Source organism: Buteo buteo, chromosome 19 (genome assembly GCF_964188355.1).
Source record: "Buteo buteo chromosome 19, bButBut1.hap1.1, whole genome shotgun sequence".
Taxonomy (NCBI): Eukaryota; Metazoa; Chordata; class Aves; order Accipitriformes; family Accipitridae; genus Buteo; species Buteo buteo.
In genome coordinates this window covers 10927177-10942214 of record NC_134189.1, presented here as the reverse complement: position 1 = coordinate 10942214, position 15038 = coordinate 10927177, and the positions used below count along the sequence as shown (strand labels likewise).

General features: G+C 39.2%; 1 protein-coding gene across 7 annotated transcripts in view; it reads left to right on the top strand.

Moving 5' to 3' along the window:
• FGD4 (FYVE, RhoGEF and PH domain containing 4) overlaps positions 1–15038 on the top strand; it is a 106305-nt gene that overhangs the window by 60538 nt on the left and 30729 nt on the right. For 6 of the 7 annotated variants that reach the window (XM_075050907.1, XM_075050910.1, XM_075050909.1 and 3 more), the window contains exon 2: positions 10603–10767. In XM_075050907.1, the coding sequence (XP_074907008.1) occupies positions 10603–10767 (165 nt within the window). Of the gene's footprint in view, positions 1–1203; positions 1271–10602; positions 10768–15038 lie in introns of those variants that run through there. The other variant, XM_075050912.1, reaches the window with a different exon arrangement.

Genomic DNA, 15038 nt, shown 5'->3' with positions numbered 1-15038 from the left:
CCTACAGGAAGGTATAAATTCACATGGCAGTTTATTCATTGCTATCACAATGTGCAGTTGAGACTGTATCCAGGTGCCTGAGCAAAACAGTTTTTTTCAAGTACTGAAGGTCCCTAACAAATACGGGAAGTATGTAGAATGTACCTTTTCTGGAGCTTTGATGTTTTTGAAGACTCAGCTTTATAGATTTTTTTTTTTTTTTAGTAGTATTCACTATAGGGGGAAAGCATCACTGAAAAACTGATTTCAGGCAACATAATTTTGAAAGGTTCAGCAACACTGTGACCCAGAAGTTAACAGAGACTTAAGTGTTTTCATTAGTACCATCACTATGCTTTGCTTTGTGACTGCAGCACCCCGAGTCTTATGTTAGTCTTTTATGTGGTAGACAGAGACACAGCCTAATAGTTTCCATCAGTGGTTGTAAACCCAGTGAATTTGTTGAGTCTTCACTAAAAATTCAAAATAGTTATGGAATGTTCCTCTTCTCCGTCTCGTACCCCCCCGCCCCCGCCAGGTTTATAATTATTCTAAAACAAAAGTTTTAAATTCCTTTAACATTAAGAGTTTGGAAATGTAGTGCCTGTGTGTTCCTTACAGCTTGACAGGCAATGCTTGACCTTGAGAAGGATAGGTAGTTAGGAAATAAAATCTTTCCTTTAGATTGCCATAAAATATTTAACACATCGTGACTGCTCTTGCTTGCTTGTAGAAAAGCCCTTACAATCATGTCCTGTCACTTAAAAAAAGGGAAAGAAAAAGAAGGGGAGACAACAGCTGGGTTAGGTCATGTAAGGTGGGGAAGGATTGGAATATTGCCAAACCTTGTTTTATAAAAGAAATTAAATGTTTAGCCTTTAACAAATGTTATGTTTTAAGAGTAATTTCATAGATTTTATTTCCTCTCCATTTTGGAAAACTTTGTTCCCCAACATGGAAGCCATCCGCCTTTTTTAATGAATATTTTGATACTCTTTGTTCTGATGCCAAAAACTAAGGCTCTAAGGAAAACAGTAAATACTGCATAGGACTCAGCAATATTTTGTTGGGCTGCAGTTCTGTCAATAGGTCAAGTGATCCAGTGGGCAGTTACTGCCAAAAGACTGCCCAGTCCCTCCCTGGGACTTTTGCAGACTTTTGGTCTCATCCACGAGCCAATTCAGCTCACTCACACAGCACAAAACTCCTGGGATAAAACTACCATCCGCTTGCCCGCTAGCTGCAGGGGATTACACTGGCCTAGAGAGAAACCTAACGAGTGTTAAAGCTGGTAAGACGTGAGCGGCGGGAGCTATGGGGATGTGGAAGGATGGAGGGGATAAAACTTTCTCCTCTTGCTGGGGGGGCTGTCTCAGCCTGTCTGGGTAGCTGCAGTTAGGGTTTGAGCAGCCTTTTTTTTGGTCTGTCCTGGGGCCTTCAAGCATTTTCATTTTCAAAATGTTTGCAAAGTGGACAAAACTTGAGCTATTGCAAAATTATTTCTCTTCCTGAAATGTAGTTGGCTTTAATGTATTTTTACATTGCATGACTTTTTTTTTTTTTTTTTTTAAAAACATTTCCTATCCATTTGCACACTCGAAGATAAATATTCGTATGACTGTCAAGCTTTTTGGAACAGTACAGTAAATAATCATCCAAGACTGCATAAAAAATTATTTTAATTCTCCAACTTCAGAAATTTTATGAAATGACATTTTAAATTCATAATACAGGGGTTTTTTTCTTTGTTTGTTTTTCTTTTAAAAAAAGTATATTTCAAATGGGTGTCTGGAAAAGAGGGGAAAGAGGACTAAACAATAGAATAGTTCTGAATTTGTGCCTCTCATCCAGTTCATAGAGTAAAATGTAAAGCTGTTTCAATCTGTATAATGTTCAAGAGGCAATTGTACAGATGTGCAGGTCTGTCAATCTGGAGTGAACTCGGTGGACAGTGTGAACAGTGGTCATCTCTGGCAATTTAGGGCTAAGGGATTTTTCCCCATTTGGATTCCAGGCAACTTGTATTTGACGTCCTTCCATAAGGATGGTTATGAAGCGATGAGTTAGGGTGAAATGGTGATCCCTCTTTTGTTCCTTATGGACAAGAGACAATGTAAAAGCTGGCATAATTATGGTAGGCTTTAAAGGGACTGGACAAGGAAGGTCCTTCTTGAATGATTTCACAGGAAGGCCCTAAATGTACTTAAACCAGGCTTTTTGTGGCTATTCTTCCTTTTTTTTTTTTTTTTTTTTTCTTTTTTCCTCCCAACCAGGTCAAAAGCAGGAAGCACTTGAATTCTTGTGAAGTGTCCAGCTTTGGGTTCTTTATATTTCTGTTTTGGTGCAGTGAGCATTCCCAGGGAGCTGCTTGTTTTTCTGTGTTTTGTAGATGATGGTTGTTAATTACTTGGCAGGGGGACTGAAGTGCTTGGGGAGCCTGACAGCAGGCTGCCTGCCCCTGGCTTGGGGGAGGAAAGGCATTCGCCACCGAGCAGCCGGAGTGCCGCACAGCTGCACCGCTGCTGCTGCTGTCAGGGACGAGCAACTGCGTGTTTCTCTCCAGCCACGCTTTGTTCTTCATCAAGTTCATGATTTTATATTTACTTTTAATCTTTCACATAACAGGGAGTAGTGCCTGGTAGCCTGTTGTGATGCTATCGTGCAGTTAATACCCTGCAGCCTGTTCTTTGATTAGGGCATATTACTTTAAATTTCGAGCCACGTGTTTTTAGAGAATATTTTTTTGATATCCCCCCCCCGTTTGCTCCAACCCCATTGAGATGTGATTCAACAGAATTAACATTATCTAGTGGCTACTTGCTTCTAGAAAGGGAGTCTTGTCTTCCTTTCCCCATCAATAAATTAGCATCTTTGCCCGAGCTCCAGTGCATCTAAGGTGAACGAATGCGTGAAACTGGCTGCTTTATTTTTTTTGCGGGGTTACGTTTCTGATTGCTTAATTTTCCCGGACTGCATCCTGGGACTAAATGCATGCCAGCACTGATGCACAGAAAGTGGTGGGAGCAGGCAGCCAGGAGGAGGGAGGGGAATGGGTGGAAAAACTCTGTCCGTGACAGCTGGCTGCTGGCCGGGCTTTGGGTTGTCAGATGCTGGCCGGACGCACGGACTGCCTCAGTGGTTGGATGTGGGAAGCAGTTTCCATCTATCAGTGATAATTTTATTGGCTTGTATTGAATAATTGACTTCTGTTTGGATCTTTGGCTGTTCTGCATTTTGGATATATATTATATTATGTATTTATATCTTTAAATTACTTGAATGCTATGAGTGTGTATGTTTATACAACTTCTGCTCAGATTTTCTGAAATAATAGGTCAGTTACAGTTTCAATGTTCTGTAATTAGGTTTTTTTTCCTCCTTTTTTTTTTGTTTGAGTTTTGGTTTTTTTTTTTTAGCATCCTGTTTCTAAAAACGCTTCTCTTAGTCCTTTTATCAACAGAAGCAGCTGATTTCATGTCTCAAAGCATACAGATATTTTTTTAAAATAGCTCTAAGTTGAGTTGAGGTGAATACAAAATAACTGTACAGAAATAACTAGGCAGAGTAGAAGTTGAAAACATCAGTGACTGACTTGTTAGAGAAGTCTTCTGAAGCAGTGTATGCTAAGCAAAATGGTGACATTTCTAGTTAGACCAAATTTATCAATTTTTTTAAAAACCTTAATATTTGTCTAAAAATCTTAAACACTGTTATTTTATAATGGCTTACCAATTATAGAAGGGGAGGTCTTTTTGTCATTGTCTGGGTATCGCTGCACTTGCCTGGTAAGTATATGTTAATATGTCCTTCCAGTGGTTTGATACAATCACCTACATTTTTCCTTCACGTGACCCCAGCAGTGCCTCAGTAAGAAGTTAGACTGTGCTGCCCAGCATGGTGTCATGCTGTTTATCTGATATGTGATAAGACAAAGAAAATAAATCATCTTAGGACTTGACAAATAAAGCAAAAGAAACACATAGGGCTCAGTGCTGCAGCCCTTGCTCAGACAAGTGATTCTTCTGTGATCAGTGAGCCTGCTTATACAAATGCGGTGTCTTATTTAGTAAGTAGGAGCTCGGGACATTTGAAAAATGATGATTGCCATCTGTGCAAAACACACTGGTGTCAATTAAAACCTCAGTGAAAAAATGTCAGTGTTAAATAAAGTAATACTCGAGGGGACATTGCTCACCTCACACAGCTCTACACAGAAAACTAAAAGGGAAAAATAGTTTGGGGAAAACTCGGTGGAGGTGCGTCCTGTTCATTTTTTCTTGTGCTCGGGTCCATAATCAAAATGGCTATTAATGCAGCAGGAACTCAAGAAAGCCACACAGACCTTACTCAGCCCCTTCCTTCATCAAACGCGTAGGAAGCTGTAAAGAGCTCGTGGGAAGAGGAGGAAGTGACCCTCGGATACGGGGCTCACCAGTGCTCCCGTGATGGCGATGGGAAAAGAGGTTGACGTACGTAGTCAGGACGGTCCCGTGACTTTGTGAGATACGGCCACGTGAGAAGCAGTTCTTGAACCGAAAGTTGCCATCGTGTGATGGCACTGGCAAAAGGCTGTGCTGACAAGGAGGGAGGAATTACCTGAAGCTACCTGGTGTAGAAATGAGACAGCAACAGCAAGGTAACTGACTGGTTACAAGATCAACTTTCCCTGCCTTATCCTGGAGCGATGAAGCTGCTGCTACTTACTGTACCTGTTTTCTTTCTCGGTGTTTTTTTGGTGGTAACCCTGTGGTTCTTAACTACATGAAGCTCATGGTACATGGCTTGTAGGGTCAGGAACTGTGGTCACCCTTAAGTCTTGTAGATAGGCTTAATAAAAAGAAAGAAAAAATATTGTCCAAAATTGCCAAAAGAGATATTGACGTTATTTTACAGAAAAAAAGCCATGAAAAGTCTCTATAAGTAAAAGAACACTATTGCATATTTTGTCTTTAGATTTTGGGCTTGATAATACATGTTCAAAGACCAAAGTGAAAAGAAGGGTTTGAGGGAATGTTTTGTAATACAGGAACTAAGTATGTGAAAGAGCCGTGCTTGGTTCCTGTAAACAGAGCTCCTCATGCTCAGAGCTCTCTCCCTTCAATCATATGTCTTTCTGGAGATGTGGCTTGAACAGTTGCTTGTCTCTGTTCATATAAGAAACCTCTATTATTCATTAAATAGTTGACAAATGACTACCATTAGCAAAGCCATTATCCCAGTGTGTATGAGTGTAGGTGACTCATAAGAACCTTAGTGTAAGAGATGCTGTGTTTTTGGCAGAGGACCTCAGTCATAAGCTACTGCTTTCAAACCACAAGCTGCACATTGGCAGCTCATTCAAAATCAGCAATTTCCAGTGAAGGGAGACACCGGCGTGCTTCGGCCGCTGCGCTGGGCAGTTCTGCCCGCTCCCTCCAGCAGCCCTGCTGCGCCGCGGCGGGGGGAGCAGTGGTGGCAGGTTTCTGGGGGTCCTGCCGGCTTGAAGCAGCTGCTCGGTCAGTAGCAAGGCCTGAAGGCTTGCTGCCTGTCCTCCCTGCGATGGGGGAAGAGGTTGGAGTAGAAAGCCACAGCAGCTATGGCCAGGACTAAGGTTGTCATGCATTATCTCTGGGGCTTGCAGCCTTCACAACCTGTCTCGTGAGCAGTGCTCTGTAATTCCACCCCTGTGGCTGTCAGCAACCCTCCAGCTCCTCTGTCCTTAAGGTGCCTCAGCATCGATTTGACCACCAGTCACCTCCAAAAACTGGGTGATTAGTGAGCGGTGGCACTGCTGGACTGTGGATGACAGTATAAAAGCAGTGGTCCTGTAGGGAAAAGGTGTAGAAGGTGGTGATTGCAGGGGCCCTTGGTCTCAGAAGGGTCAAAACTGTGCCTTTTTAATAAAATTTTAAAAAGCTGTCCACTGTTCCTTCTTCTGTTCTATTTTACATGACGTTAACATTCATAGTGTAAACCACTTGGACTTCTATCAAATTAACTTTGATTTTAAAGACTCCACATGCTGAAGGTGTTTTTTTTTTTACTTGCTTTGCATTTCCTTTCCTCACATTGCCTCTCCATATTCCTGACTCCAGAATGTGCCCTCTCTGGTGCAGAATGCACTGTAGTCAGTGCATGTTGCATGGAGAAACCATAATTACTTCTAAGGAAATAGTTTTTTTGGGCTCAGTCTGGGGAAAAAGCTATTTGAAGTCCTGTACAGTGCTTTTTGTTTTATTGGAACAGCACCAGCAGTGCGTGTTATGTTATTGTGCTAATCCAAAATTTAGACAAACTTTGAAAGATAATCCCATTAACTGCTGACTTACTCATTTTAATAAGATTCACAGCAGATGTGCAGGTCTGCCCGCATGGAAATGACTATTAGATCAGGGCCAAAAGAACAAAGATCACAGCCAGACAGGACAACAGACTAAGGCACACTGAGTCTGCCTGCTGTAGCCAGTGTTGGCAGGACATTTGTAGTGAACGTGAAATTCGCCATTCAGTCCTTTACTTTGCATGATATACAGTATACTGAGACTGAGATCAGGAGATTATTGATAAATCTTATTTTGTTAATATTTCTGTGCTTCAAAGCTCGGACTTTATATCTTGAAGCAGGTAACCTATGTAAATGTGGTGGCATCTATAGTTGGTAACTTGGCAAACTGTAGTTCTTTAGTAGCAGTTACTACAAGTTTTGTTTCAGTCTAAAAATGAAAGGTGCTGTGGGAAAGATGCATGGTTTCTTCCAACCTGAACAACTGTAAAGCTTGACAAAGCATAGAAAAGGCAACACTGAATGTTGGAGTCTCGTGAATACCCACCCAAACCAGTGCAGTAATGTCTCATCTTAAACCAAGCAGATACAGGTACGTACCTGCTTCGAGATGGATTTGATCACTGACGCTCTGCATAACCCACCTTAGTTTATTAGGAATGAAATTATTTCAAAAAGTCAGAGTTGTTTCTCTTAGAATATCTTTTGTGTGTTCTGCACGGTTAAACTTGCCGAAGTTTGTTTCAGTTCTCCTTCTGTATTACTGCTCTGTGTATTGTTGCAAGTGGTTCACGTACTCGGTGTTATGCATACCACATTTTGGAAACCTCTGCTCTGTGTTTCTATCTAAGGTAGCATATGTACCAAGAAGTTGAATGTTTTTTAGTTCTTAGCAATTATTGTGTAGCAAGTGTTTGGCCTGTGAGTTTTAAGTGCAACATTGTTTCATCTCTTTAACTTCACCATCAGATGTTTTGAGTTCACAGGGGTCATTGAACCAAAAGAGCAGTATCAATAGCTTTTTGCCATCTACAATTTATACCTACCATATTGACTTGCAAGATTTATTTACTTCATGCAATAAATGCTATGAAAGGGAGGATAATATTTGTTTGGTAGTTCTAGGAATGTTCTCATGCACTGAGAAATAACAGTCTTAAATGCTTTACATCTTCATTATTCCCAGAAAGTTGTCTACCTTCTTCTGTTGAACTTAGAATATTTTTGCCTGTTTCTGGAGAATAGCTTTGCAGGAAAAAACCCCTAGATTTTTGCATTTTGCCAGCATATGTATCTGAACTAATCCTTTAATAGAACCTGATCTATGTCCTACACTTTGCCAAGATTCCACTTTTCAAAGATAATTCTAAATCTTCAGATATTTGCCTTTTATTTTTCTGGCCAGCACCTTCTTGCAGAAAGAAAAACAATTTCCTCAGTGAGACACCCCTCCTGACTTCAGCAAAAGTTTTTTTTGGTTTGGGTTTTTTTTTTTCTCTTTTTACAGCATTGGGTTATCAACTGTTTGCAGTATTTGAGCAGTGGTTCACCACAGTAAAGGCTGGCCTGATGTTTAACCCTTAGAGCTCATTTGCACAGAACAGAATATCAGTATGAAGTTTTTGTACTATTCTGCAGCTGCAAAGCATTCACATCTCTATCATCACTGTGATGGGAGAGGTAAAGATACATCAAAACACAAATATGTAATTAACTTGAGAGGATAGCATTTAATAGAATTTGGAGGAAGATAGATTCCCCCCCCCCCCCCCCCCCCCCCCCATGAGAGAAACTTGGACGTCCAGACTTCCTACGCTCCTCCTCCTTACTCCGGATTGTCAAGTAGTTTGGGCTTAGTCCATTTATTCTTAAAATGTGTTTAGGTATGAATCTGCAGTATAAGCCTTTTAGTAACATGTTGGTTCCTCTCACAAACAGGACAAACCTGTGAAGGGTAGGTACCAAGTTACTAGAAACTTAGTTTTGAGGGCAGGTTTGGACACAATTGTGGGCAAAATCCATGACCCAATTTAGTAGATTTCCTGCTCAGGCCTCAACAAATCTCTTGTTGTAACTGCCCAGGTGAGAGGCTGCTTTCTGCCTTCTTGTTTGCGCTCAGGAAGCTGCTCACTCTTGTCCTGGCCTTGCTACAGCTCCTGTAGTGTTTGGTAAGTTGATGGGTGAGTAAGTGGTTGGGTTGAATTAGCCTCTTTTAGCGTCAGTGCTACTTAGCACTCTTCTGAACTGACCAGGAGATTGTATGGCTAGGTTACTGTGGCTAACCCAATGCTTTGGTAGATAGACTATTAGCTGAACCTCCACCTATATCTGGGGATGAGGAGGAAGGGTGAAGCTTTGCACTGATCTTACATGAAAAGATCTACCAGTAGCACATCAAGACCACAACCATTAGGGCAGTTCTTCTTGGGACTCAACACACTAGTTATACATAGCTATATAATTTTAAGAGTAATGTGTGACTTAACTTTTGCCTCCTGGCAGTCACAAGAGAATGACTCTTTTCCCATAGACTTTGGTTACATTCAGAAATGCTGCATTTCTTTCATTCAGAATGTATGATTAAGAGCGGGATCACAATAGCAGTAAAGATTAGACAGTGCTGGAACAGTGTAGATGCACTATGTGCTACAATTGGGACTGACAAAAAATATAACAGAGACCTAATGGTGTTGAGATTGTCTTCCTGAAGCTTGTGGAACTGTTGATGGAGGACCTATCCAATACTAAAACACTAGTTTAACCTTTTGTGAATATAAAGAAGCCATTTTTTTTCATGTTACTGGCATTTCAAGCTGGCTGATTATGTTTGTGTAAATGTTCATGGCTCCAAGTTGTTTCTAATTAGAATGCTCTGAAAAAATAGATAATGCGTCGCCTCGCTTCAAACATTCTTGCAGATGCAAGCATGTTTGCAAGCATTCTAGCTTCTCATTTCCTTGCAGATGATAAGCAAAATAATTAAGTACTTATCAAATTTACAGTGTTTATTTCTCTTTTCTGTTAGTTATTTATTACCTCCTCTTTCTTGCTTACGTTCTTGCCTGCCCCCATTTTAAGTTTTTTTTTTTTTAAAATCTTTCCCCACCTTTCTCTATTCTTCAGTGTATTTAATCATCCCCAATTATAAGAGGTGGTATTAACCATATACTAGTCAACACAGTAACTGGCCGGTAGTATTTTGTTGCACATTGCATTTCTGACTTCAAGTAAAATTTCTCAGTTATTAGAACGCATAGGAATAGCAGTAATACGCAAGTATTTCTTTAATCAGGTCGGAAATAATCACAATAGGATCAGCCCAGTAAACGCTGCAGGTTTTTGCAGCATGTCTGACTTTCTGCGTATCTAATGGGATTTTAAGTTGTACTTACATGGTGACAACTGTGTTTCTAAAAGGTAGACTGTGTTACTGCTTACTTAAATGGACAGACCTACTGAAATGCGTGCTGCTGATTGTGGAGCAAGTATTTGGTATTTTTGTAATGTGCTGAAAATTACGTGTTTGAGGCTTTTGTTATAATACACTTACATACAATACACTAGATACAGGAATTTTCACCACAGACTTGTATTTCTGCCACAATTTTCTTGTCTATGTCACCTGGAAGGTAATATCTTTCATTGGCTAGAAACCAGGGCTCAGATTTCCAAGGATGTTAAAGGATGCTTTTTATCTGGGCCAAGTGCTTTTATTACCATTTCCATTGTTTGAATATGTGTTGCTTTATATTTTCTTCCAGCTTTCTTACCAGTAGCAGCATATTGATCCTCTTAATCAGAATAAATTCCATTCTGCTAGGAGGAAATGAAATAGGAGAGTCAGCTGGCTTTGTGCTTTGCTCTTTTTTCTTTTTTTTTAACTTAAAATAGGAACCCTTTCCTACAAAAAAGTTGTAATATGTTTAGCTAATTTTTGGATGCTACCTTCTGTAATAAAATAAACTATTTGAATGTATAGCATTTTGTGAACCCTTTGAATACAGAAATAGAATGGCTGAACAAAAATGCTGTTTTTTTCTATAGTTCTTCTGTTGAACAAACACATTGACAATTCAGATAGGATAAAGTCTGTTAGAGATTGCAATCTTTCTATAGAAGAGCTTAGGCTGGTCATGGTGGAAGTCTTTTTTCATATCCAGCTCTTCAAGGTTTAAACAACACAATAAACTTCAGCGAAAGGCCAAGTGTGTTTTTAGGATGAGACACTCTTAAAGGGAAGACGAGTATTCTAATTTTCTTGTAGAGAAGTGTTAGCACTTAATAAATGTGTTTATAGTCATTCTACCTTATATTTAATCCTGTTTCTAACTCTTGTTTTTTTATATGTATTTGTTTTTCAGGCAGCAGCATCTGTCCAAAGTCCTTAATATTGTCTAGATCTTGTACAGCGAGTGCCACAACCAGGCTAGTTGAGCAGAATGTACACAATGAAGCGGCTCAGGGAATAAATGGAAGTGTGCCAGTCAAACAGTCCCCACGTTCAGCTTCAAATCCAAAGCCACAAGGTAAGTAGTCTCAAATATTTTTGTTAGGGAAGTTGTTCTTCATCTCAGACTTTAAGAGAAATAGAGCACCTTGTAAGAATTGTATTTGTCAGAAAGAAAGTAGTGGGATAAAAGCTTGCTACTGAAATACCAGTGTTCTGTAAATGCTTTATGAATCTGTAATTTCTGATAGTATTTTGCTGAAACAGGTTCTCAGAAGAAAAGTTGGACTTACTGATATGTTACAAGCTCATAGGTCTAGCTACACTTTTTATCTCAAATGTCTAGTAATTTGTTGTGCACTTACTGCCAGGCAGCAAGTGTTAAATTCGTTCTCTGCCCAAGAAGTGGCTAGTAGGTAGAGATGGGAGAATGTGTGTAAGCCTCTTGTTTGTGTCAAACTATTGCCAGGGCTTATTTTTCAAAAGAATTACTGTATTTGAGCTGGAAGGTTTTGATTCTGTTTTTGAATTGCAGTGTTTGGCAGGCTGGCTTCAAGGCAGGGGTAGTGGGGAAGATATTCAGGGCCTTTGGGGTCCTAGCAGAGCTCGAGAGGAGCCCTCCTGCAGAAGTATGTGGAAAGTTGGGAACTTCGTGTTTACGCAGTAAAAGCTGACCAATAATGTCTGCAGAGTAGAAGCAGATTTTCTTTCTTTCTGTCCATAAACAGTATCTTCACTTTTAGAAGCTAAATAGGTCAACCTACATGTTGACTTTGTACATCTAAACCTCAAGCCATCTTTTTATGTGGTCTTCTCAGGAATATTGATGATTCTGCTGAGGCTGATCACAACAGAGTCAGTATCTTCTGGAAATCTTGGATTCAAAGTGAACCTGGACTGATGTCTTTTAGGAGTGACATGCAATAGGAACTTCATTCATTTCAAAAGTTAAACAAAAAGAGTGAGTTTAGGAGACAGATACTATGATCCTCCTCAGTGAATTGGATTCTAAGATACATTGCTGATGTGACAGAAGCTAGAATTACTTATAGAAAACTTATAGAAAACTGGATCACATCTAATCACATAGAGAAACTAGAATTGCATAGAGTCATCATGTAGTGGATTTAACAGTATCTGTATCAATTAATGGAAAATACATATTGAAAAATTTTGCATCGGTCCCAAGGTCATCTTAGAGTTAAGGAGGGAAGAAATTTATTGGGGTGTCAAGAAAGTTTTGTTTACTTAGGGAAAATGAGAGCAAAATAAAGCTGTGGGTTTTGTATTGTTTGTTTTTATAGAAATTTTGCCAGTGCTGTTCACTGAACTAAGATGTTTTTATCAGTCATATGTAAACATTACTTATCTGAGTAGTCCTTCTGCACCAGTTCCTAGGTCTCTGAAACGTGTTCTCTGAAACTAAGTTAACATGAGAACATGTGTTCTTCCTAGGAAAAATATTTTAGAAATCTGTTAATGGATAAATAGACATAGGAAATCAATAAAAAGATTTTAAGCCTTACAAAAACAAAGCCAGCCCACTTATTATAAATTTCAGCTGTTAGATAAATTAGGAGTTGGATATTATTGGACTCCATTCATTCAAGTAGTTACGCAGCTGTTGTTGCTCTTCCCTAGCCATGACTTCTGTGCTTGTCAAAATTGCTTGCTCCAAAATGTGGCATAGCCAGGAATAGTGTTGCAGTCTAAGAAATGCAGCTGTATAGATTATATTCAATAATACTGTTGTAAACAGTGTTTTGTGCCTGCTTTGTTCATGGGTCTATGTCTTTCTCCATTTATTTCTATTAAATATGTGCATCATATTGAAGTTATGTAGTATATCTTTTTGGCCTTTTTATTTAATGGAAGCAAAACAAAATAGAATGAATAAGATAAGCCTTTGGGAGTCCAAACGATCCAAGCAAACTAAAGTGCTCTAGTTTATTGGTTTAAATGTGGTTGCTGATTTTTTTTTTAGACAGCTTTTGATGTACAGGTACAGAAACATTTTTGGTTTATAGTGGCAGGAAATGTTTTATACAAATGGTTGTTCTAGTCATGCAAATACTAACTGTCCTTTCATGGTGAAAGGAAATGAGATGACAGACCTGAATTGTAATGCCAGTATATCTGATTGTTGATGAACTAACTGCAAAATGACCTTCGTCTAACCTACCATGATGTATATAATTAAAATGAGAGATATAAAGATGACTTTGAGGTTGCATTGCGAGTGGGGTACAGCTATTTTTAGTAAACTTAGCTTTAACGGAGGAAATGGAGCTTTAATATAGAGCAAAAATGTCCAAAGTCCTGCACTTGAACTGAACCCTGGACTCTGAACCTGTTTTGTCTGTACGTGGTCTCTGAGAAGCAGTTAAATATTTGGAAACAGATCACTTAAGGTAGCTAGATCAAGTGAATAAATTTCTGCACAGAATCCAATATAAAATTCTTTCTTTTCATTTTCATTTTTTTCCCCAGGCATTTCAAGGAGAAAACAAACTATCTGTCTGATACACTGACAGTAAAAGAGCAATTTTTGTTCCCCAGTAATTCCTTCCATCAACAATTTAGCAATTCATATGTCAGATTTCTGTGTTGAGTACAGTTTGATTCATGAAAATCTTTGCAAATTTGGAACAAAGCCTGAAACTGACTGAAAGCCGATGAGGAAGTTAAGCAAAGAAATCAGGACTGTGGAGAAAAGTAGTCACAGTCTGTACCAGCTGCGAAACATGGTGCTCCACCTTTGCATCAATGCAGTGCATTCTGTGATAACATGGACTAATACGGACTAGAGGTGGTCACTGGAAATAGCAAAATACGCTACTGAGTTCCAAGGCAAATATGATGCATGAGAGATGAAGCAAGTTGTTAGATAATTTGAAATTTGCCCTTACCTACAAATATTTGGGCAGCGATCTGAACCTAGCAATAGCAGAATGCATGTAGAGGGACATGTACAAATTGAACAGTTTTTTCTAGTTTATTCTATTGCCTACTCTTTGAACCTCTTGCATGAGTTTTATATGATGTCCAATTACTAAATACTGGGCAATGAAACTGTTGTCTGTACCAGGCAGTTTTATTGTAGAATAGAAAATATGTTGAAATGTCAACACTTCTTCAAAGCAGTGAAGTGTCATGTCAGTTCAAGACTGTGCATCAGTTGCTCATTTAAATTTTTCTAATGAGTGCTTAGGAGTACTTGTGAATCTCCTGCTGAGGCTGAAGAGGAATTTTTGTTTGGGTTGGAGATGATTTTCCACTCCAGAAGACGGCCTGGTTTGTGCTACTGTGAAATGGTATGGATGCAAAGCATTCAACACGTAGACTTCAGCAGTCAGTTTCAGCTACCTCCTATGTAGCATCAATTCTGTCCTCCTTTCTCAGTTAATTATAATATAGTCTGTGGTTTTGAAGGTATTCAGTGGCCTAGGCCCAGAAAAGCTGAAAGACCTCTTAAACGCCAGGGATCTAGACTGTACTTCTCTGGCAAATGAAACTTCTACAATTAAAGGTGAATTGAACTAACACTGAGAGCTGTTTCTAGCTAGACTTCTCCAATCTCAATGGTGCTTGGAGAGACATGTAGCAATGTCTCTCTTATCTACAAAACTGCTAAATCCCAAACATTATCTCCAGAAAGAAGAGAAATGAGAGAACAAAGCACATCTTGTTATTATTGGTCTTCTTTCTTAATACATTATTGGAAGATACTTGTTCTGATGTGATATAAAAATGTAGAAATGTACATTCTAAAGAGGAGATGACTTTCCTCTCTTTCTGCTGAGTCTTGGTTACTAGTTATTTTGTACTGTTCTTGGGAGTGTAAATCTTTGGTATCTATCCAGCTGTGCTCATTTGATCTTCCTGAAGATGATGAAGTATGCAAGGAGGTGATGAAGGATGACTTAGCCAGGAGAGCTGTAGTTGCTTACCACAGGAAATTTTAACTGTGTATTTTCATTGAATCAAAGTGTAGCAGTGTTTTTAACCAGCAGAAGTTAGATGCATCCTCCCATTTCCTTATGCACATGTACAAAGTTGAATACACAACTAGGCACTGCAGCTTAATTCTTGATTAGGTGTTTTGGCTAGTGTTATATAGTAGCAGCTACCTGAGTATACTGAGGGGTTTTCTTTGGGCAGAATATGCAGTTCGTATCTCCTAATGACTTCAAAATTCTACAGTATAGAGACAAGAGTATTTATAGACTCCCAACAGAGCTCTGTATTATGCAGGGTATTACAATGGGCCAGTCTTTTCTCTTTTTTTTTTCTTTAAGATCCTTGCTGTGTGCACATTAAAAAATAATCTGATTAAAACAAAACACTACA